Source organism: Pongo abelii, chromosome 1 (genome assembly GCF_028885655.2).
Source record: "Pongo abelii isolate AG06213 chromosome 1, NHGRI_mPonAbe1-v2.0_pri, whole genome shotgun sequence".
In the NCBI taxonomy this organism is placed as follows: domain Eukaryota; kingdom Metazoa; phylum Chordata; class Mammalia; order Primates; family Hominidae; genus Pongo; species Pongo abelii.
The window spans coordinates 13,062,730-13,087,447 of record NC_071985.2 but is presented as its reverse complement, the minus strand read 5'-3'; the positions used below and the strand labels follow the sequence as shown (position 1 = coordinate 13,087,447).

Below are 24,718 nucleotides of genomic sequence, written 5' to 3'. Positions count from 1 at the left end.
AGTAGTTGAAAAAATAGGCTGGACGGGGTGGCTCATGCCTGTAATCCCAGCACTTTGGGAGGCCGAGGCAGGCGGATCACGAGGTCAGGAGTTCAAGACCAGCCTGATCAACATTGTGAAACCCCGTCTCTTTTTGTATTTGTAGAAATACAAAAATGAGCCAGGCATGGTGGCGGGTGCTTGTAATCTCAGCTACTCGGGAGGCTGAGGCAGGAGAATCACTTGAACTTAGGAGGCAGAGTTTGCAGAAAAAAAAAAAAGAAAAGAAAAAGAACAAATAGGCAAGCAGGAGTTCAAAGGGTGGGAACAAATCAGTGACGCGTGAACAGACTGATTTATGAGGGCAGGGGGCAGAGTCCAGCAGCTGCTCAAAGGCCTTTATGCTTCTGTCGAAACAAGTACGTCACATGCAGAGCTCTAGGCCCTCCTGTGTCATCCGAAAGGATGGGGTGAAGGCCTGGGTTACTGAGGGGGCACAAGTCGCCCACAGGTCCGGGATGAGGAGGCCTTGGCCCACTGTGGGAGTGGGTGGTGCGGAAAGCCCATGAGGGCTCTCGAACATTCCCCAGCGCCTGACAGCAGCCAGCTGGGGACATCTCCCAGCCGCGGCTCAGCCTTCAACAGTCAAAAAGCCAGCATCACCCACAGTGCCATCACCAGATCTATTCTAGGTTCTGCTGAGGTTCTAGGTGGGACTTTCAAAAGCAGAAGAAACGATGCTAAAACCGAAAGGAATTTGCCATTAGGGAGAAATGCTTTATTTTCACCAGATGACAAACTTCAGGGTTTCCGATGAAAGTTGCCGCAATTTCTTCTTTCTCCTTCAGGCCTGATTCTGCTCCCCTCCCCTGTCCTCCCATCCTTTTTGCCGCAATGGGGGAAGCCCTGAAAAACCCTGGTGTTTTCAGAGGCTGTGTGGAGCCCAAGGAAGGGGAGGGAAAGGAAGTGGGGCTCATTTACCCACCGTTCAGTTCCTGAGCGGGTTCCCCAAGAAGCAGCTGGGACTCTCCAACCCAACCTCACTTCCCCGGGGTCCCTGTCATTAGGCAGATGGCACCCCCATGGCTGTCCCTGCCATGCTCCCTCAGACCCCTCCCTGCTGCCTCAGTTTCTCGGCCCTCCACCCTTCCCTGCCTCCTGCCTCTCCCTGTCTGCCCTTCTCAGGACCCAGGCTCCTTCTGTCTGTCCACAAGCATGCTCAGGTCTCCCCATCTTAAAAACAAGGTCTGGACCCCCTGAATAACCTCTCTCTTGCATTTCACAAACATGCGCTTTTGGAAAGCAGTTTATGCTCTTGAATTGACTCACTGCTCCCACTTCCTCCTGCTGCCATCCAGGGCCTGCCTGTTCCCCCTCCAGCCTCCCCGTCAGCCGAGCCTGCCCTTGGCCAGGCCCTGTGGCAGCTTAAGGTGAAGTGGTCCAGCCTCTCAGCCGCACTGGACACCCTGTCTCCTGCCCGGGGCCTCTCTCCCCTGCAGTCTTTGAGGCCTTGACCACTGAGGGGACTGCTCTTTGACCTCCTCCCTACTCTTAGTTTTTTTTTGTCTTTTTGTTTTTTTTAAATAACAGCTTTATTGAGATATAATTCACATTTTCTGTGCTGTCCCCATCTCGAAGTGTACCATATTCAGAGTTGCGCAGTGACCCCACAGTCCACTGTAGACCTTTTCCACCCCAGAAGGAACCCCGTGCCTCTTAGTGGTCACCCTCCATTTCCCCGCCACGCCCTCCAGGCCCAGGCATCATGAATCTGTGTTGGGCCTCTGATTTGCCTTCGTTTTCACCTTGTCTGTCAACCCACGGTCTGCAGCCTTTGCTCTGCTCTGTACCCCAGGGACCCTTCTCATAGCACAGGTCTGCATTCCAGCTGTGCCACTGCTCCCATGAAGCTCTCCGCACCCTTACCCTGGACAGCAGCCTCTTCCTGGCTGGTCTGCACCCCAGCCCGGCCTTCTGCTGCCCTCCCCAGCTCCAGGCTCCTGCAGCACCTCTCCTCACCCCCTCCCTCACCACTCCTAAGTCCACATGCAGGTTCACACCTCCTCATGCTTCCCACACCTCCTCATGCTTCCCCACACCTCCATGCACTTTTCCCACCTCCTCACATCACAACTCCTCACACCTCCTCACACCTCCCACTCACACCTCCTCACACCTCCCACTCACACCTCCTCACGCCTCCCACACCTCTACATGCTTTTCACACCTCCTGTTATGGTTTGGCTGTGTCCCCATCCAAATCTCAACTTGAATTGTATCTCCCAGAATTCCCACGTGTTGTGGGAGGGACCCACAGGGAGGTAATTGAATCATGGGGGCTGGTCTTTCCCATGCTATTCTTGTGATGATGAATAAGTCTCACAAGATCTGATGGGTTTATCAGGGGTTTCTGCTTTTGCTTCCTCCTCTTTTTTTTTCTCTTGCTGCCACCATGTAAGAAATGCCTTTCGCCTCCTGCCGTGATTCTGAGGCCTCCCCAGCCATGTGGAATTGTAAGTCCAATTAAACCTCTTTTTCTGCTTAGTCTAGGGTATGCCTTTATCAGCAGTGTGAAAATGGACTAATATAGTAAATTAGTACCAGGAGTGGGGTGTTGCTGAAAAGATACCCAAAAATGCGAAGCAACTTTGGAACTGGGTAACAGACAGAGATTGCAACAGTTGGAGGGCTCAGAAGAAGATAGGAAAATGTGGGAAAGTTTGGAACTTCCTAGAGACTTGTTGAATGGCTTTGCCTAAAATGCTGATAGTGATATGGTCAATAAAATCCAGGCTGAGGTGGTCTCAGATGGAGATGAGGAACTTTCTGGGAACTGGAGCAAAGGTGACTCTTGTTATGTTTTAGCAAAGAGATTGGTGGCATTTTACCCTTGCCCTAGAGATTTGTGGAACTTTGAACTTCAGAGAGATGATTTAGAGTATCTGGCAGAAGAAATTTCTAAGCAGCAAAGCATTTAGAGGTGACTTCAGTACTCTTAAAGGCATTCAGTTTTAAAAGGGAAACAAAACATAAAAATTCAGAAAATTTGCAGCCTGACTATACAATAGAAAGGAAAAACCCATTTTCTGGGAAGAAATTCAAGCAGGCTACAGAAATGTGTATAAGTAGCAAAGAGCCTAATGTTAATCCTCAAGACCATGGGGAAAATGTCCCCAGGCCATGTCAGAGACCTTCACGGCAGCCCTTCCCATCATAGGCCCTAAGTCCCTTTTGTGGGCTGGGCCCAGGGTCCCCATGCTGTGTGCAGCCTAGGGACTTTGTGCCCTGTGTTCCAGCTGCTCCAGCCATGGCTGAAAGGGGCCAACGTAGAGCTCGGGCTGTGGCTTCAGAGGGTGGAAGCCCCAAGCCTTGGCAGCTTCCATGTGGTATTGAGCCTGCAGGTGCACAGAAGTCAAGAACTGAGGTTTGGGAACCTCCACCTAGATTTCAGAAGATGTATGGAAATGCCTGGATGCCCAGGCAAAAGTTTGCTGTGGGGGTGGGGCCCTCATGGAGAAGCTCTGCTAGGGCAGTGCAGAAGGGAAATGTAGGGTCGGAGCCCCCACACAGAGTCCCTACTGGGGCACTGCCTAGTGGAGCTGTGAGAAGAGGACCACTGTCCTCCAGACCTCAGAATGGTATATCCACCGACAGCTTGCATCATGCTCCTGGAAAAGCCACAGACACTCAACACAGCCCGTGAAAGCAGCCGGGAGGGAGGCTATACCCCACAAAGCCACAGGGATGGAGCTGCCCAAGACCATGGGAACCCACCTCTTGGATCACTGTGACCTGGATGTGAGACTTGGAGTCAAAGGAGGTCATTTTGGAGCTTTAAAATTTGACTGACCTGCTGGATTTCAGACTTGTGTGGGCCGTGTCACCACTTTGTTTTGGCCACTTTCTCCCATTTGGAACGGCTGTATTTACCTAATGCCTGTATCTCCATTGTATCTAGGAAGTAACTAGCTTGCTTTTGATTTTACAGGCTCATAGGCAGAAGGGACTTGCCTTATCACAGATGAAACTTTGGACTGTGGACTTTTGGGTTAATGCTGAAATGAGTCAAGACTTTGGGGGACTGTTGGGAAGGCATGATTGGTTTTGAAATGTGAGGACATGAGATTAGGAGGGGCCAGGGATGGAATGATATGGTTTGGCTGTGTCCCCCTCCAAATCTCAACTTGAATTGTATCTCCCGGAATTCCCATGTGTTGTGGAAGGGACCTGGGAGGAGGTAATTGAATCACGAGGGCCAGTCTTTCTTGTACTATTCTCGTGATAGTGAATAAGTCTCAGGAGATCTGATGGGTTTATCAGGGGTTTCCGCTTTTGCTTCCTCATTTTTTTCTCTTGCTGCTGCCACGTAAGAAGTGCTTTTTGCCACCCACCATGATTCTGAGGTTTCCCCAGCCATGTGGAACTGTAAGTCCAATTAAACTTCTTTTTCTTCCCAGTCTAAGATATGTCTTCATCAGCAGCATGAAAACAGACTAATACACCTCCTCATACCTCCCATGCCTCCACACTTTTCACACTTCCTCACACCTCCCATACTGCCTCACACTTCCCACACCTCCCATACCGCGACACACTTTTCACATCTCCTCCCATCTCCTCCCACACCTCCCACACCTCCCACACCTCCCCATGCTTTCAACACCTCTCATACCTCCTCACACCTCCCATGCCTCCTCACACTTTTCATCCCCTCCTCACAGCCCCCATGCCTCTCCACACCTCCCCATGCCTCCCCACACCTCTCACACTTCCTACACCTCCTCACACCACTGGTGCTTATTACTGACATGTCTGTCTGCCTGTGTTTTTCTCTGGGACAGACCCAGCTTCTCCTCCTTTTTACAATTCTTGGGTCCAACCCAGGGTCTGATGCAGACTCAGTGCTGAGTATCAGTTGACCTGACTTGAACACCACCAATTGGAAAGCCAGGATGATGTGAATTTTCATCTGGCCTCATTTGTTCCTTAGCCTCTCATAGGGGTCACACCTCCCTCTTTTTCATTCTTGTACAGCTGGGGACACTGAGCAGGGGGTGCCCGTGCTGTCAAAGCACCAGAGAATATGACAGCAGAATTCATGTCTGCCTCCCCACAGGAGCTGTCGCCCCTCCCAGCTGAGTTCCTGCAAAGGTCAGTGGGAGCCGGTGCAGACTGGCAGAGATGGGCAGCCGGATATGAGAGCCCGGCCGGCCAGAGAGCCAGGGTGAGCCAGGAGGTTTAGCTCAAGTTCCGGACGCCCACCAGTCTTTAGCAAAGTCTCTCAGAACACAGAGGGGAGTGGGTGAGAGAGTTTAGATTTTTGTTTTTGAAAACTTGGTTTATGCCCTTTAATTAACGAGGGCAAAAGTTGTACAGAAATTATATGTGTGTGTGCTGATATTATCTATAGAATAAGTTATATAGATAATGTAAGTACATATATATATTATTTCAGTTTCACATGCCAGGAATTCAAACACAACTTTAAAGAACTTAAGTTTAGGAATTAACCTGAAGGATTAAGGAAGAGTTTCTCAGCGCAGCTTGAATAGTGCCCAGATCAATTCGAGAGAGAGAGAGAGAGAGAGAGAGAGAGAAAGAGAGAGAGATAGATGGATGGAGTTTTGCTCTTGTTGCCCAGGCTGGAGTGCAATGGTGTGATCTCAGTTCACTGCAACCTCTGCCTCCCGGGTTCAAGCAATTCTCCTGCCTCAGCCTCCCAAGTAGCTGGGATTCCAGGCACCTGCCACCACACCAAGCTAATTTTTATAGTTTTAGAGGAGACAGGGTTTCACCATGTTGGCCAGGTTGGTCTCGAACTCCTGACCTCAGGTGATCCGTCTGCCTCAGCCTCTCAAAGTGCTGGGATTACAGGCATGAGCCACTGCACCCAGCCTGAATTCAAGATCTATTGCCACAAATTATAAGAAGTGGATAGAGCTTTTCAAAACCATGGTCAAGGCTTTTATTTTGATGTTTGCACCCATGGCTTTGAGCTTGGGAGGATGAAAATGACTGATTTAACATCAGATTGTGCCTTGATATGCTGATGACTTTTTCCCTCCAGGCAGGGAGGTGGACCTAGTGATGAAATGAGTAAGGGTTTGTGAGTTATCCGCATCTTGGCTGGCGTAAGTCATCCTTGCCTTTCAGGGCTAGAATGGTGAACTCCAGGGCCCTCTTGTACTCAGTGCATTGCTTGATCTGTGTTCATGTTCATGGAGTAAAGGCTGGGGAGCATCTTAAAGTTGCTGTTGCCTCTCCTTTGTTGTTGTTACTGTTATCATTACTCTTATGAAGGCTGCAGTGAACCTTGTGTTCATACTTGGTTCCATAGCGCAGTGCTTCCCAAACTCTATTCCCGGGAACGCTCATTAGGAAGACTGTAATTGGTCAAATAAATTTGGAAAACCACTGTATACCATATGTTTCTCTTGAAGACTGACAATATATTTGCCTTTGAAAGGCTCTTACATTTCCTGCAGGGGGAAAAAGTTTTCCTAGCAGTTTCTAAATTTGTTTGATCACGTGACGTTTATTTTCAGTCATATTTCTTACCAATTTCCAGTTCTGCTGGAACACCTTGAGAAGGCCTGCCTCAGAATAAATTCTTACAAGTGGAATCATTGGGCAAAGCATATGAACATTTATATGTGGTGGCCAGGAGCGCTGCAGTACAGCCACTTCATGTGTTGGGTAAGAGTAATCCAGGCGCGTTGAACTGGGTTACCTACCGCTTGGTAAACCCCACTAAGTGGGCAAAATATCAAAACAGATTTTTATATTGAACGGGTCAAACATTTAAAAAAAAATTCTGTAGTTTCTTCTTCTCACTTTGGCATTTGTGAAGAAGCCTCAGTTATTAAAAGCAAGATCCCTCAGGACTGTTTAACAGAAAGGCATTGTTCTGCGTTGCGTGACATCAGTAGCATATTTTGTAATGGAACTTTGGAGTCATGTATTAATCTATTTCTTGTTTCTAAGAGAGGTTGTTTGGTAACATTTCTTTTTATGGATGTCAGAGAAATACCAAAGGTGACGTGTCTTGCCTAAAATCCCGTGGTGGGTTGTCAGATAAAGTGGAACCAGGACTCCTTTAAAGGAGGGTCACTGTACTGAGCCATCTATTGTGCCATTACCAGAGAAAAATATTTTAATGTATATATGGTGTAAATCCCTACCTCCTCCCTACTTCCAAAAAGGATTTATGACAAAGAGAAAACTCATAGCAGAACCAAATAATTCTTCTAGAAGATTGGAAGCCTCACGTATGAAGTTCGGAGGTTATAAAAGGGAAGAGGTGCTTACTTAGAAATCTTTAGGAATGGCCAGGCACAGTGGCTAACGCCTGTAATCCCAGCACTTTGGGAGGCCGAGGTGGGTGGAGCACTTGAGGTCAGGCATGAGCCACCGTGCCTGGCCGTCATAAGATCATTATCTTATGGGTTTTTTTTTTTAAGAGCTGAGGCCTCACACTATGTTGGCGAGGGTGGTCTTGAACTCCTGGGCCCAAGCGATCCTCCCATTTCAGCCTCCTCCCTGAGAAGCAGCGGAGAGTGGATGTGACTGGGGGATTCAGGAGGGAGAGGAGGACCAGGCGGGTATGCATGTTGAGCACCGGGGTTCAGGAGCTTCAGGGGGCTGTGGGAGGAAAGGCCCCGAGGCCAAGGGTAGGTTTAGGAACTCCATGGAGAGCAGCTTGCTTGCAAGTGGGGATGTGAGTCTTCTATCCCCGCCCTAGCTTCATTGAGGTATAATTGACAAAGATGGAATATATTCAAAGTGTGCACCGTGATGTTTTGATAATACATGTGCATAAGGAATGATTCCCACAATCAAGCTAGTTAACAACATATCCATCACGTCACATAGTTGCCCACCCTTGTTTTGTGGTGAGAACACTTAAGATCTCTCCTAGCAAATTTCAGGTAAACAATACATTGTTACTGACTGTAGTCACCACGCTGTAGGAGAGCTCCCCAGGACTTACTCAACATGGCTGGAGGACACTACGCTAAGTGAAATAAGCCAGTCACAGAAAGACAAATAGATCCCGCTTATATGTGGAATCTAAACAAGTTAGAACTCATAGAAACAGAGAGTACAGTGGTACTTGTGGTACAGTGGTGGTTGCCAGGGGCTGGGGGATGAGGGGGTGCGGTGGGAGAATGGAGAGATGTTGGTCAAAGAGTCCAGACTTGCCAGAACGGCGGTCTTCAGATGCTCGACAGATTGTTTCTGAAAAGCTGTCCTTTCTCCTCCAGTCTTCCACACCCTTTCTTTCCTTCTCCCAGTACTGTACTGCAACCCTGTTAAACACCAGGGATCCATGTGCTCATGTGTAACTGCTCCACAGGCTACCCTAGTCCTCAGAGACCCCCCACTGAGATCCGCATGAGCCTGGGCCCCTGCTTGAATCTCCAGCATGTGCTGTAGCAGTAGCAGCCTCCTTTTCTGGGGAGTGGAAGCATATGTGGACACCTACCTTCTGCCTCCTCTTCACCTTCTCGAAGGCTCTGCCAGGCTCTCTGCCATCCAGTGTGTGTGGGCAATTCAGCAATTGTGAAGACTTAGAAAAGAGCTTGAGAAACGCCAGTCTGCAATATTTCTGTTTTAGAAAACAGTCCAATTTGATACTTCTTTTGTCCAAAGATGTTTTGTTATTTTAAATGTACTGCAAAGTTTGAGGCCTGGGTAGGCAGACACTTACTAATTTGGTGCCAGCAAAAATTCTAATAAAGAGAGTGGACTGTTTATCTTAAATAAGAATCTTAAGGCCAGGTGTGGTGGCTCACGCCTGTAATCCCAGCACTTTGGGAGACTGAGGTGGGCAGATCACCTGAGGTCAGGAGTTCGAGACCAGCCTGGCCAACATGGTGAAACCCCATCTCTACTAAAAATACAAAAATTAACTGGGTGTGGTGACACCTGTAATCCCAGCTACTCGGGAGGCTGAGGCAGGAGAATCACTTGAACCCGGGAGGCAGAGGTTGCAGTGAGCCGAGATGGCGCCATTGTACTCCAGCCTGGGCAACAAGAGTGAAATTCTGTCTCAAAAAAAAAAAAAAAGAATCTTAACAGAAGTACTTGCCTATGGTAGACTAGTAATACATTTACTTTTGTTTTCTTTTTTAACCATGTTCGAATTCCTTTACTATTAAAACTGTATGTGCAACATAAGAAATGTTTGGCATAACAAATATGGACGTTTCAATTACAAAAAACGTGCCCCAGCGCTGGGGGATGAGGGGGCAGAGGAATTCCCAGTGATGGTATCAGTCTGGTTCTGTCAACATATTGGACCCCAACCTGCCATGTTTTTCTGTCGTTGCAGGTGATTTTCAAAGCCAAGTCAAAATATTCTCCAGAATTACTCAAATACCGGTAAGTACTGCGGGGCATCTCTTTCTGTGGTAGAAGGGGAAAGTGCCGACACAGGAATCTCATCTCTCCATTGGGGTTTGCACACATCGCTGCTCTGTGAGCCGCCGGAAACAGTCCTGCCTGCTGGCTGGCTGCCCACATTGTGCGCATCATGTGCATTGCCGGTGAGGGTCAGGTCATCAAATCATGACTTCATGAATCATGGGGACTTGCATCATACTTACCCAGTTCAGAAACAAGAGCCTGGTGCCTTTCCTAACAGGAGGAAATAGATGGGAATAAAATAGGTGTATGTTGCCTCTAAACCTTTCTGAGGCACTTAAGAAGTAAGAGCCTCAGCAGAAGGAAACAGGGTTCCTTGAAGATGCAGTGCTTTGCCAGGTGCTCCCTCTTCCCCATCCCGCACCTCCCACGCTCCCACTGCAGGTGCAGGTGCAGGTGCAGGTGCAGGTGCAGCTGCAGCTGCAGCTGTAGCTGTGGAAGGGCCTCGCCCCTGCAGCCTGCCACCTGGTGGCCTTGCCTGCCTTGTCTCAGCTGCTGGTGGGCTCCGGCTCCTTGTTTTCCAGAACTTCAGCACCCATTGAACCCTAAGTTGCTACACAGCTGCTTGCAGGGTATCCATCCACATCCAGAATTACTGTTCTGACCATTCAGTGCTCATTTAGGCACCAGGAGGAAGAATGTGTTATAGCTGAGAAGTGAACACTCTGTATTTGTAAAGATGGCTTAACACAAAGGCTTACAGAATCAGGCAGAGCAGGATGTGCAACATGCCAAAAACATGGACACTGAGAGGCATGGACGTTTTGTGGAAGAAGAGAGGCTTGTGCCGGAGTGTAATCTGGAAGGGAACCTCTTAAGTTATGTGAGGAGGGGGATCTGCATTTTCCTATGGAGCGGTTCGTAGCGCTCCCCAGAGGGGAGAGGCCTATGACTTTCCTAAGGCCGAGAACCAGTGGCTTAAAGAATAGTCAGGTTTGGCCGGGCACGGTGGCTCACGCCTGTAATCCCAGCACTTTGGGAGGCCAAGGTGGGCGGATCACTTGAGGTCAGGAGTTCGAGACCAGCCTGGCCAACATAGTGAAACCCTGTCTCTACTAAAAATACAAAAATTAGCCGGGCGAGGTAGCGCACATCTGTTGTCTCAGCTACTTAGGAGGCTGAGGTGGGAGAATCACTTGAGCTCAGGAAGCAGAGGTTGCAGTGAGCCAAGATTGCACCACTGTGCTCCAGCCTGAGCAGCAGAGTGAGAATCCATCTCAAAAAAAAAAAGAATGGTCAGGTTTGACTGGGGTTGGGGGAGGAGAACAGGCCTCTGGAAGAGGCGAGGGGGTGCAGCGTGAGTCCAGGGGTTCTGGCATCTCTGCCCAGGAGAACTCCACTGCCAACGGCAAACATTTCTGAAAAGGTGACTCTGGCCATTGCCTCCTTGGGTCAAAATGAAAAGTTATTTTGTCATTTTTTAAAATATGTTAAATCGTATACATATTTTATTTAAATATATATCATCTAAAAATATGTAAAGACTTTTTACTTAAAATTCTGAAGGTGTAATAGTTTAATCCCGAGTTTATATCCAAGGAAACCAGTTCAGAAAGTTTCTCTCAAGTTCAGAAAGTTCTGTGAAGGTGCCTGGGCCAAGATACAAGTCCCAAGACTCACCGTCCCGGGCTTTGTTTTGTTTTTTACCGGATCTTGCTGTCTCCCTTCACTGCTTTGTACGTGGTTCAGTTCACGTCTCTACCAGGCTCCGGTGGAACTTCAGCGTCCGCTGTGAGATGATGTTGGTCCCAAGGAGAGCAATTTAAAGTACAGGTTGAGTGTCCCTAATCTGAAATGCTTGAGACCAAAAATATTTCAGATTTCAGATTTTTTTGGATTTTGAAATATTTGCATATACAGGCCGGGCACAGTGGCTTACTCCTGTAATCCCAGCACTTTGGGAGGCCGAAGCAGGTGGATCATTTGAGGTCAGGAGTTTGAGACCAGTCTGGCCAACATGGTGAAACCCCGTTTCTACTAAAAATACAAAAATTAGCTGGGTGTGGTGGCAGGCGCCTGTAATCCCAGCTACTCAGGAGGCTGAAATGGGAGAATCGCTTAAGCCTAAAGGGTGGAGGTTGCAGTGTGTGGAGATCATGCCACTGCACTCCAGCCTGGGCAACACAGCGACTCCGTCTCAAAAAAAAAAAAAAGGAAAAAGAAATATTTTTGTATACCTAATGAGAGATGAGGGGATTGGATGGGACACAAATCTAACACGAAATGTATTTATGTTTCAGATACACCTTATACACATATCCTGAAGGCACTTTTATACAACATTTTTAATAACTCAGCATAAAACAGTTGTAACTGTGTTTTGACTGCAGTCCATCACATGAAGTCAGGTGTGGAATTCTCCATTTGTGGCATCATGTTGATTGATGCTCAAAAAGTTTCGGATTTTGGAGCATTTCGGATTTTGAATTTTTGGGTTAGGGATGTTCAACCTGTATAAAGTACAAGTAGACAGTTCCCTCTCTTCTCCAGTAACAAGATAGTAGCCTCTCCTCTGCATCTGTAGTCTTTGTCCTGCATCCCCCCAACCAGAAATGTAGGTCAAAGCATGAATGAAGATGGGCACGGGAGGAGAACGTTCTGTCTGATCGGACCGTGGAACTGATTTTATCTTGGAAGCAGTTGAGGCTGGGGTAATTAGATGTCTTCTAGATGTGGAATACGAAAGCACTGGTCAGAAAGGAAATTGTTTAAAAAGCTTTCAACCTCTGAGCACGGGGACTGGGGTCTTCGGGTGAGAAGATTTGTGCATGGGGCAGTCCTCACTTGATCCTTGAGCCAAAGTATACCTCGAAGACAGGCTATGCTGACACGTATGGCTGCATTTTATTGGGAAGGGATTCGCAGAAATGAAGGGAGAAGATGGGGAGGAATATATTTGGATCCAGATGTTAAAAGTGGGATGTTTGGGACTGGGCGCGGTGGCTCATGCCTGTAATCCCAGCACTTTGGGAGGCCGAGGCAGGCAGATCACCTGAGATCAGGAGTTCGAGACCATCCTGGCCAACATGGTGAAACCCCATCTCTACTAAAAATACAAAAATTAGCCAGGCATGATGGCGCATGCCTGTAATCCCAGCTACTTGGGAGGCTGAGGCAGGAGAATCACTTGAACCCAGGAGGTTGAGGTTGCAGTGAGCCGAGATTGCGCCATTGCGCTCCAGCCTGGGCAACAAGAACAAAAACTCCATCTCAAAAAAAAAAAAAAAAAAAAAAAAGTGAGATGTTTAGGCCAGCGAGGTTGGAGAGTTCCTTGAAACAGGAGGGTGAGGTTTCAATGGGACATGCCTGTTAACCCAGTCCTAGTGATTTTGTTGCCAAATATAAAGAAATACTGGGAGGTATTCCTGTGTAGGCACATCCTTAGCCTCATCTATAGAATTCCTCAGTTCTCTTAAACCAGATGCCGCTAGAGACATTTCACGCCACAGTCTCTCCCTTGAGATGCCTTGGTATGTTGGCTTCTAAATAGATTGGCTTCCCTCATTTAATCATAACTCACTTGAAATAAAACATGAGCCATTAGTCTAGAACTCGTTGAAACTTTCCACTCCAATCTATTCCTGTAGTAATTCACTGGTTTTGAAGATAATTTATATTCAACTCAGCCAAGAATCACTTTATTTTTCACGTAAAACCACCTCTACCCTCCCACATCTGCTAGCTCAGAGTTTTGCTGGAATGGAAGGCAATTTGATTCAGGCCTTCTCTTTCTCAGTCTGTGTATTTTAATTTATTTGGTTTAAGAAATGTGAACATTTGGCATGGGAGTGCTGAAGAGCACGTTGATTTTAAACATTTCCAACTGTTTGCCCTCTAGCTTTGTGATTTTTTTAAATAAGTAAAAAATATAGTGAGCCAGGTTTTCCTTTTTTTTTTTTTTTAAAGAGACAAGGTCTCACCCAGGCTGGAGTGCAGTGGCGGTGGTGCAATCATAGCTCACTATAGCTTTAATCTCCTGGGCTCAAGCGATCCTCCTGCCTCTGCTTCCTGAGTAGCTTGGAATACAGGTGCATGTCACCACATCCAGCTAATTAAAAAAAAAATTTTTTTTTGTAGAGACAGGGTCTTGCTATGTTGCCCAGGCTGGTCTTGAATTCCTGGACTCAAGCGACTCTCCCGCCTCAGCCTCCCAGAGTGCTGGGATTACAGGTACACGCCACCATGCCTGGCATGCTTTTCCCTTTCTTTAAGTGAAAAAGCAGTGGCTCATGTTTGTAATCCCAGCGCTTTGGGAGGCTGAGGTGGGAGCATCACTTGAGCCCAGGAGTTCAAGACGAGCCGTTGACAACAGAGCAAGATCCCATCTCTACAAAATAAAAAAATCAGCTGGGCGTGGTGGTGCGGAATGCCGAGGTGAGAGACTCGCTTGAGCCTAAGAGGTTGAAGCTGCAGTGAGCTGTGATTGCACTACTGCTCTCCAGCCTGGGTGACAGAGCAAGACCCTGTCTCAAAAAAAAGAGAAGAAAGAAAGGGATGAAAGGGAGGGAGGGAGGGAAAGAGAGAGAGAGAAAGGAAGAAAGGAAGGAAGGGAAAGAGAGAAAGAAAGGGAGGGAAAGAGAGAGAAAGAGAGAGGAAGGAAGGAGGGAGGGAAGAAAGGAAGGAAGGAATTGATGGTATTGGGAGATAAATTTAAACAATGCTTTACGCCTTGTTTCTGTCCCCTCACAGTAGGAGGTGGCCAGGCACTGTTGTGTTGGCTGCCTTGAAGACTCACCTCATCCCTGCATTTGCTGACCAGCAGCACTGATCCTTCTGGTCCCACAAACAAAGTGGTCTTCCCAGATGCTGGGTCACACTGATTGTTTTATTTCTTTGGGTCATTTCTGTCATCATGCCAGGATGAACTATTTATCCTGGCCCTATGGTTTAGGTTAAAAAGAAGTAGTTTTGGGGGCAGTGTACAAAACTCTGTTTCTGTGGAAACATACTTTTTTGATACAGTTTATTCTGGCCCCCTTTGAAAACCCCCTCACCACACCTCCAGATTGCTCCCTTTCTACCACAGCTGCAGGCATAGAGGGAAAAAAAAAACTTGTTTTGCAAGATGGTTTTGCATTATAAAGGTGATAACAAGCATATCAGGAAAAAAATTATACAATAGAAAAAGATAGACATGTGGAAAGAAAGCAAGCAAGTCCACTGAACTTTCCCTCCTCCCAACATAAACCACCCCCCCCAGCCCTAAGGAAATACAATGATGTATTCCATTGTAGGGTTTTATATAGATTTCCCAAGACAAAGTTGATATCTATATTGCATTTCCAATTTTGCATCCTGACTTTTTAGCTTGATGTTAGGTCACACATATTTTTTCCATATTGTTTCAAATCTCCCAACACAGCCTCCTTTCCTAAGATAATAACAGGCTTTTGTTTAGTAGACTAAACAAAGCCTCCTAAAGGCTCTGAGAATAGGATTTGATAGACAAAAATCAAGAAGGAGGAAGGTTCCAGGCAGAAAAATCAGCTTGTGGAAAGACAGGAGGTGGAGACACCTGGACATGTTTAAAACATGGAATCGACCAGCTTGATTAGCATGTAGCCTGTCCATAGATTGAGCTGCCTCTTGAGTGCTGGGTTCTAGAAGATGCGGGGTGGGGCTTTAGGGCAAAGGTGAATTAGGAAACTACATTAGTTCTGGTCAGAGGCATGAGACTGTGTGAGGCTGGCACAGGAGGCGTGGATAGAGTGGGAATGAAGAATCTACTGACCTTGACAATGGATTATATAGGGGGTGGATGGAATCAAAGAAGAACATTACAGTTAGAGTCTATGAAAAGCTATGGCACCTTTAACAGAAATAGGAACACTTAGAGGCGTGTTAGAAGAGGGACACTGGGGCGGGGTGCGGTGGCACGCGCTTGTAGTTCTAGCTACTCAAGAGGCTGAAGTGGGAGAATCGCTTGAGCCCAGGAGTTCAAGGCTGCAGTGAGCTAGGATTGCATCACTGCACTCCAGCCTGGGTGACACAGCAAGACCCCAACTCAAAAAAAAAAGGACATTGGGAATTGGGACATGCTGGCTTGAGGGGGCAGGGCCTCCGAATGGCAGGCTGTTAGGGAAATGAGTCCGGAACTCAGATCAGAGGCATGGCTTGAGACAAAAGATGTTTGAAGTCAGTCGTACAAAAGTCATGACTGAAGCTACAGAAACAAGCATACTCTCTGAGGAACAGTGTAGGCCAGGTGTGGTGGCTCACAGCTGTAATCCCAGCACTTTGGGAGGCTGAGACGGGAGGATCACTTGAGGCCAGGAGTTTGAGGCTGCAGTGAGCCATGATTGTGCCACTGCATTCCAACCTGGGTGACACAGAGAGATGCTGTCTCTTAAAAAATACAGAAAATCATAAGAGATAACAAATTTTCTACTTATTAAGTGGAAGTGGGTGATCATCAAGGTCTTCATCCTCATTGTGTTCATGCTGAGTAAGTGGAGGAGGAGGAGGGAGAGGAAGGTCTTGCTGTGTCAAGGGTGGCAGTGGAGGGACATCCATACATAAGTGGCCCTGCACAGTTCAAACCTGTATTGCTCAAGGGTCAGCTGTATTTCAAACAGCACCCACGAGGAATCATCTGGAAAACGTAAGTGGCCAGACAGTGCGTTCCCCAGGGGCTGCTGCGTGGAATGTGTGTACACGTCGGTTCTGGATGTTTCCATCTAGTGCTCTTCACAAAAGCACGGTGGATAAAACAATAAAAGCAGGGCTTTTGAGAATCTGGAATACAGATTTTTGGTAACTCCCAAGTGGCCCTGCCTTTGTCTCTCTCCACAGCTCCTTTGGCCCATACCCCCCTCCCCTGATTCCCCCATCACTGTGAGAACATGGGGCAGAGCACACGAAAACCGTAACACCTCCCTGTAAGCCAGGTGCTGCCCTCAAAGCTCCACAGGCATTATTTCCCTGGCCCCACTCCATGACCCCAAGAGACTGACACGGAACCACCTCCAGCTCTAGACACGAGGAAGCAGCGGGGCTTGCTTGGTTGGGTGACTGGCTCAAGGTTGCATGCAAATTTCAGTTTCCTGATTCTGACCTCCTACACCAAGGGCTTTACAACAGGTTCCAGGAAAACACTCCCACGCTGAATGCACAGTGTTCCATAGTGCAAGATGATCCTGACTGTGGAGACACGAAAACATGAAGCAAAGAGTGTGTCCTAGAATTGAAGGATATGCACTTAGCGGGAGTCCGGCATGGCATTTTGAGGCTGGGGATGTGGGAGGGTGGGGCTGCCCCTCTCATGCCCACAATCTGGTGGGGAAGAGGTTGGAGGTGTGGAGGGAACAGCAGGGCCTGTGACATGAGAGAGTGAGGGGCCTTGCTCAGCGATCAGGGCCTAGAAAAGAATCTGTCCATGGCAAATCATTAACGTTTCTGTTTGAAAAGCTCTGAGTGCATCATGACACATGAGGTCAAATCCCTAAGACTTCACAGTGCTCTCTGTCGTCACACAGCTCTTGGGGGGCAGGGGGCACTGTTCCCATCCCACTGCAGCCATGCTGGGGTGGCGGCTCCCCTCCTGCATGTCCGACTCGCTCATCTCTCCGATGCAAGTACTTTGTCCCTCCTCCAGGGCACACACGTTCCTTACTGTGGCACCTTCCTGCCCCCTGAGCTGCTTGGGGGCCCAGGCCACTTCATCTTCATCCCACTCTCTCAGCACGGGCCTGATGAGCAGCCAGCCCCCGGCACAGGGCTGTGCAGGGAGAAGCCTGCAGTCCTTTCCACCTTCCCAGAAAGTTAATTCCCCTATGTCGGGTTGTTTCCCCACTAGCCAGGGGAAGACCTAGCAGCTGCTGTGCTTAGAGCATTCATAGGAAATAAAAGGGCAGCCCTTGATAGCTGATGTCATGCTTTTTGGACTGACTCCTTCCTTCTTCCCTCCCTCCCCCTTAAACCTTCTTCATGGAGACCCTGCCACCTACAGTGTGGATGGAGAGAGTGGAAATGGAGAGTCTCATTTTCCACGGGACTTTCTGTCAAGGGAGACGCAGGCATTGATCAGATGGTCGCCCATCTGTTTTGTTATAAACTGTGATAAGTCTGTGAAGTTAAAATACAGGGGACCAGGAGAGCAGATGTCAGAGAAACCTGACTGCCTGTGTACCCATGGTGTGCGTGCATGTGAAGAGGTACAGGGAGGGTCAGGGGTGTGTTTGCTGCAGTGCTGTTTGAGCTAAGATCTAGAGGATGAGCAGGAGCCGGGCAGACAAAGTTCTTTGGTAGAACTGAGTTCTGAAAGTTATGTGAGAGATTTTGCCATTGGGTAGTGAATTAATAATTACAAGACATAAAATGCCATTCAGATTAGCCTGAGTAAGTGGGGGGTTGTTATATGACACTGGAATCTGAGGGCAGGAAATAAAACTGTAGCTGGGCATGGACCTGGGTGGGCTGGAACCAAGGTCTCTTTGGCCCATACCGCCTGCCCCTCTCTGTCTCTTTTTCTCTGTCTGCCTCTTTCTCTCTCTCACCCCTCCCTCTCCCTACCCATTGACTTATCATCAGTGGCATGTCTAGAGCTGGGACTGGAATCCCAGTTTCCATGTCCAGGTCTTTCCATAGATTTTACACAGGTCACTTAGGAAGTGTGTAGCTCTGAGAAACTACAGGTTAAAAATGGCCAGTGAAGTAGAGTTCTGCATCTGTTGATTCTTGGGCAGTTGCTTTGGCAGTGTTTTTCTTGTTTTGTTTTGTTTTTTTGAGACTGAGTCTTGCTCTATCACTCAGGCTAGAGTGCAGTGGCGCAATCTCGGCTCACTGCAACCTCCACCTCCCGGTTCAAGTGATTCTCCTGCCTCAGCCTCCCGAGTAGCTGGGATTACAAGTGCGTGCCACCACACCCAGCTAATTTTTGTATCTTTAGTAGAGACGGGGTTTCACCATGTTGGCCAGGCTGGTCTTGAACTCCTGACCTCAAGCAATCCACCTGCCTTGGCCTCCCAAAGTACTGGGATTACAGGCGTGAGCCACTGCACCCGGCCTGTGGCAGATTTTTAATCACATTAGTGAGTGCTCTCTGGACTCCACGTCAGTAATGAGTTTTGGGAGTAAAAATGTAATATACAAATTCATTATCTGACCTAATCCCCACAAAAGACCTACACATAAGGTAGGTATTACGTAGTCTTATTTTCAAGTGATGGAACCAAGGCTCAAAGAGGTTGCATTTTGTCTCAGTTAATTCTAGCAATGTGGAGTTGTCAGAATGCCTGTAAAACCCCGTCCCGAGCTGTGCTCTCCACTCTTTGCTGTGAGTAGGGAGCGCTCAGCGAGTGTCCACGCCAGCCAACGTGTGTGAGCTCTCAGTCCTCACAACATCCCACAGATAGGGAAAGTGGGGTTCAGAGAGGTAAAGGACCATCCAGAGGCACAATTTGGGGTCAGTTTGTAATTTGAATCTGGGAACGTCTCTTGCCAAAGTCCAAGCTCTTAAATGTCACCTTTGGTGTGTCTGCTTCTAGCAGTTCACCAAAACACATCTCAGTTTCCTTCTAGACTGACCTGGGATGTGCAGCTGACAAGTTGCTCTCATGCCTTCCAGGTTGCCCCTCTACCTGGCCTCCCTGTTCATCAGCCTTGTTTTCCTGTTGGTGAATTTAACCTGTGCTGTGCTGGTAAAGACGGGAAATTGGGAGAGGAAGGTTATCGTCTCCGTGCGAGTGGCCATTAATGACACGCTCTTCGTGCTGTGTGCCGTCTCTCTCTCCATCTGTCTCTACAAAATCTCTAAGATGTCCTTAGCCAACATTTACTTGGAGTCCAAGGTAGGTGGAAATGCGGTCAAGATCCCTCCCATGAAACGTGTTCTAAAAAGAGTTCCTGGTTTGCAAAAGTACATTTTGATGAATTTTAGACTTGATTTTGCCTTGACTTTCTCTGTTTTATTGTCTCCCACACAGGGGCTACTCAAGGCTTTTTTTTTTTTTTTTTTTTTGAGATGGAGTCTCGCTCTATCTCCCAGTCTGGAGTGGAGTGCAGTGGGGTGATCTCGGCTCACTGCAAGCTCCGCCTCCCGGGTTCACGCCATTCTCCTGTCTCAGCTTCCTGAGTAGCTGGGACTACAGGCGCCCACCACCACGCCCGGCTAATTTTTTGTATTTTTTTTAGTAGAGACGGGGTTTCACCGTGTTAGCCAGGATGGTCTCGATCTCCTGACCTCGTGATCCGCCCGCCTCGGCCTCCCAAAGTGCTGGGATTACAGGTGTGAGCCACCGTCCCCGGACTACTCAAGGCTTTTAACAACAGAACTGCGGTTTTTAATAGGAGGGGTTGAATCATAGGTTGTCAGAATACCACTGAGCTCACCCCTATGGCACACAAGCTAACAAAGCACTACTGGCAAAAGAAAATAATATCTTAGATTTAGTTAACGACTGTCTAATACCGTACTCAAAAGTCAGTTTTAGTTTTTTGGTCATGTTAACCATTTTGAGCCAGGGGTCTTTTAACTGTCTTTGGAAATTGATAGCTTCATAACGTGGGGCACAAATCACTGATTTCCAGGTAATTCCAAGCCCAAAGTCACATTAGGGCTCCTGTATTCCCGGCCTCAGAGACTCTGGACAGAGCTGTCCTGAGCTCTGCCCCAGCCGTTGTCCCTCTGAGATTGTTTACTTGCCTCCTTGAGCCAGAGGCCCTGGCCCGGGCCCACCTGCTGCGTGTAGAAGCCAAGAAGATCCTCTTGGAGCTGAGCAGTGGCCATTAGAGATTTAGCAAATAAGCCATCTGACTTTCTTGCTCGTACACTCTAGGCCACGGGAAAATGGTGCATATTTTAACCCCGTTAAAGGCATCTCCAAACCAAGTCCCAGGGTCCACATGAAGACACTTGAAATTGTAGGAAGAAAGAGTGTGAAAAGGACTCTGATGGAAGACCCAACGAGACCACAGTGCCCTGAGATCCCAAAGGGCTTTACCAGACTGATACCAGGCGGGGGCTGGGGAAGGGGCTGGTGTCTTGGACCTGAAGTGGTCCATACCTCCTTCTCCCTCTTTTCCAGGGCTCCTCCGTGTGTCAAGTGACTGCCATCGGTGTCACCGTGATACTGCTTTACACCTCTCGGGCCTGCTACAACCTGTTCATCCTGTCATTTTCTCAGAACAAGAGCGTCCATTCCTTTGATTACGACTGGTACAATGTATCAGACCAGGTCAGTGGGGGCGCTGAGGGGGTGTCACCTGACCAGGGACCCTTGGTATCCTCGAGGCATTGGTTCCAGGACCCCAGAAAGTACCAAAATCTGGATGCTCAAGTCCCTGATATAAAATGGTGTAGTATCTGCATATAACCTACACACATCCTTCTGTATACTTTAATCTCTAGATGACTTACAATACCAAATACAACACAAATGCTATGTAAACAGTTGTTATACTACATTGTTTGAAAATTTCTATTTTTAATTGTTATTAGTATTTTTTATTTTCAAATATTTTTGATCTGTGGATGGTTGAGTCTTCAGATGTGGAACCCGCTGATATGGAGGGCCGACTGTATTTGCATGTCAGTGGTTCACATGGCAGAGAAGTACACGCTCCTTGTTTTTGCTGGTGAATGACTGAGTGACCATGAGAGGTCACTTCCCTGTGTGGCATCTGAACTCATCTGTCAGATGGGATCACAGCACCTGCCTTGTTCCCTTTCACATGTCTTTTGAGAAAACCAGGAGATTACATATATGTGTGTATGTATCCACATACATGTGTACACACATACTTTTCACTCCATTCTCCCTCTTAGGGCTTTTATTAAGCAGTACTTAATTTTTTTTTTTTTTTTGAGACGGAGTTTCGCTCTTGTTGCCCAGGCTGGAGTGCAACGGCGCGACCTGCCTCCCAGGTTCAAGCAATTCTGCCTCAGCCTCCAGAGTAGCTGGGATAACAGGCACCCGCTACCATACCTGGCTAATTTTTTGTATTTTTAGTAGAGATGGGGTTTCACCATGTTGGCCAGGCTCGTCTCAAACTCCTGCCTCGGGTGATCCACCCACCTCGGCCTCCCAAAGTGCTAGGATTACAGGCGTAAGCCACCGTGCCAGCCAGTACTTAATTTTTTAAACGTGCTTCCATATAAATGTAAGATGATATTATTAAAGGGTGACATTTGCAAATATTAAGCAAATTGTATTCAGATTTTAGAAAATACATAGGACTATGAAGTTATGAGAATGTTTTTGTTTTTTTGTCATCATCATCCTCGGAGTGAATGTTTTTTTAATGGAGCATGTACACAGCATTTGAGAAAATCGAGACAAAAGTGAGGATATTAAAGTTTTATAAAAGTTTTAATAATTGGCACTAGTTGTCGCAATATGATACTCTTTTTAAAAATACATTCTATAAATCTATAAGTTACAAGTCATAAAGCAAATGTACAAAGGTAGTGAAATGTCATCTGCCATCCATGCTCACAAAAACTCAAAACAACAATGAGAATGAACCACCATTCACTCATTTGACAAACAGCATTTTTTTTCCTTATCTTGGGCACTGTGCAAAGTGCCAGGGATACAAAACCAAACTGACTCATTCCCTGCCCTTTGGGAGCTTTATGGTCCACTAAGGAAAAGAGACACACAGATTAGCCATTAACAATAAAGAATGTAACTTCTCTATTATACATTTATTAGATTGATTTGCAAAGGTTCCTTAGCTTTTCTTGGAAAAGTATTGAATACCTAACCATCTATAAATCTTCTAACATCTCAATAGTGCTCAAACCCTGAGCTGGATTTAGACAGTGGAAGAATAAAATGATCATGATAAGCTAAACCTGTGAGGACAAAGTAAAATTGTGTTATAATTAGAAAGGATTAAAACCACATCTCAACCCAAACCAACACCGCAAACACAGGATGGCAGAAAGCTGGGCAAGGCACTGCTAAGGGTGTGCACTATTTTGAGGAAATCAAGTATATGAAAATCTAAACTTTAAACAATGATTAATTAGAGACAATCATAATGCACAAAGGATTTGATTTTGTATTGTAGTAAAATATACGTAATATTTGCTATTTTAACCTTTTTTTTTTTTTTTTTGAGACGGAGTCTGTCTCTGTCACCAGGCTGGAGTGCAGCGGCACAATCTCGGCTCACTGCAACCTCCACCTCCCGGGTTCAAGCGATTCTTCTGCCTCAGCCTCCTGAGTAGCTGGGAATACAGGCAAGCGCCACCATGCCGGCTAATTTTTTTGTATTTTTAGTAGAGACGGGGTTTCACCATATTGGCCAGGCTGGTCTTGAACTCCTGACCTCATGATCCGCCCACCTCAGCCTCCCAAAGTGCTGAGATTATAGGCATGAGCCACCATTGGCTGGCCCTATTTTAACCATTTTTAAGTGTACAGTTCACTGGCATTAAGTACATTCAGTGTTGTGCAGCCATCATCACCATCCATCTCTAGAATTTTTTCATCTTCCTAAACTGAAACTCTGTATCCATTAAATAACAAAGATTTGGTTTTAACAAAATTACTTCAGTTTTTCTTTCAATTAAGAATGCATGGGTGCTCTGCCTATAAATTCTATATATGGAGGAGTAGCCATTCTTTCTTTACTTTCCTAATCTTGCTTTCACTTAAAAACAACAAAAAAAATTTATGGGTGGGTGCAGTGGCCCATAATCCCAGCATTTTGGGAGGATCACTTGAGGCCAGAAGTTTGAGACCAGCCCTGGCAACATAGCAAGACCTCATCTCTACAAAAAATAAAAAATTAAAATTAAAAAATTAGCCAGGCATGTTGGTGCACACCTGTAGTCCTAGCTGCCTGGAAGGATCACTTGAGCCCAGGAGCTGAAGGCTGCAGTGAGCTGTGATCACACCACTGCACTCCATCCTGGGTGACACAGCAAGATCCTGTCTCAAACAAACAAACAAAAATATATAAAATTTATAATTGCAGTGGATTTAAAATATGACAGTCTTTAAAATTCTTCTATTTTTATGGGATATTTTTGGTTATCTAGATGTGTGTTGCCACCAAAATAATCTAGGAGCAAGCAAAACAAATGACCACAGTTGAATACCTTATTTGTGCAGAATCAAAAAAGAACACATGATTGAGATGTGATATAGAGGAAGTAGGAGAGTGATCTTTCTGAAAGAAGCATGAGTAGTTTTGGTCAGCATGCTTTAAGTATGATGTTATAGAGAAGGCAAAAGGGTTAAGTTTAGGTGTTTGGGCCTTTTAAGGTACATTCTTTCTTTGAAACAATGGCCTTTCTGATATGGTTGCCCAAACCCAACCATGCACTTTACTCACGAACCTTCTGTCTGTTCTGAAGAGAGAACACTGCTCCACCAAACTCTCTGGCCATCTCACTGGGCCTCATACCAAACAGCTTAGGCTCTGTGGATTGTTTTTCTAGACAAGCTAGCCTACAGTATGCTTTAAAGGGTAAACAACAGGATATGGTTTATGTGAAGAAACGTTTGAAAGTTGACCTCTTTATCCTAGGGATAAGACTAAGGGATAATAGTTATATGCTGCTCTCAAGAATTTAGGAGGAGGCAACATAACCTTCTCACGATTCAATTGTTGAAGAAAATCAGCTTAGATTTAAGTGAGAGTGTTAATTTGGACTTAAGAGTTTTGGGGGCATGAGGTATTAAAACATCAGAGGTTAGAAGTTTCTGTCTTTGAATATTTTGAAGAAGAAGATAATAATTTATCCCATATGGTTTAAATAATCCCTATCTGAGGTCTAGACCATTACCATTATCTGATTTCAATGTGCATATTTTAGGAGAATGTACTATACTATATTTTAATACTTTAAATAGAAGTATTAATATAGTATATTCTGCAGTACATTCTAAAATATAGGGGAATGAATTGTACTATAGTATTAGAATTATTCTCTGTTCACATTAGAAAGAATCAATCAAATTTATTTCCTCTCCCCTTGGTCTGGTGACTCCCCCTCTCTGTTTCTAACAGGCAGATTTGAAGAATCAGCTGGGAGATGCTGGATACGTATTATTTGGAGTGGTGTTATTTGTTTGGGAACTCTTACCTACCACCTTAGTCGTTTATTTCTTCCGAGTTAGAAATCCTACAAAGGACCTTGTAAGTAAACCATTTTATATTTGTAAGAAAATGTCTCCTAATTCTGATCATGAAACCTGCAATTAGAACTTTTTCTTCACTTCTCAGAAGAGAAGAGGGCCTCTTCCTTTTGTGGTGGTATGAAAAGTTTCCTTGACTATTTTATTGAGACATTCATTTCCCTTATCTTTTGAGGGAAAATGGTTTTCAGCTTAGTTTTATTTTACAAAAAAAATGAAAC

The 24,718-nt window shown here is 46.4% G+C and overlaps 1 protein-coding gene across 3 annotated transcripts in view; it reads left to right on the top strand.

The window, feature by feature from the left end:
* Positions 1-24,718, top strand: part of GPR137B (G protein-coupled receptor 137B) — a 66,950-nt gene that overhangs the window by 16,959 nt on the left and 25,273 nt on the right. For all 3 annotated transcript variants that reach the window (XR_008527714.2, XM_002809273.6, XM_063724579.1), the window contains exons 2-5: positions 9,314-9,363; positions 18,971-19,193; positions 20,430-20,579; positions 24,370-24,498. Coding sequence is in view for 2 of the 3 variants with exons in the window: in XM_002809273.6 (XP_002809319.3) it covers positions 9,314-9,363; positions 18,971-19,193; positions 20,430-20,579; positions 24,370-24,498 (552 nt within the window). In the remaining variant the exon portion in view is untranslated. The remainder of the gene's footprint in view (positions 1-9,313; positions 9,364-18,970; positions 19,194-20,429; positions 20,580-24,369; positions 24,499-24,718) is intronic.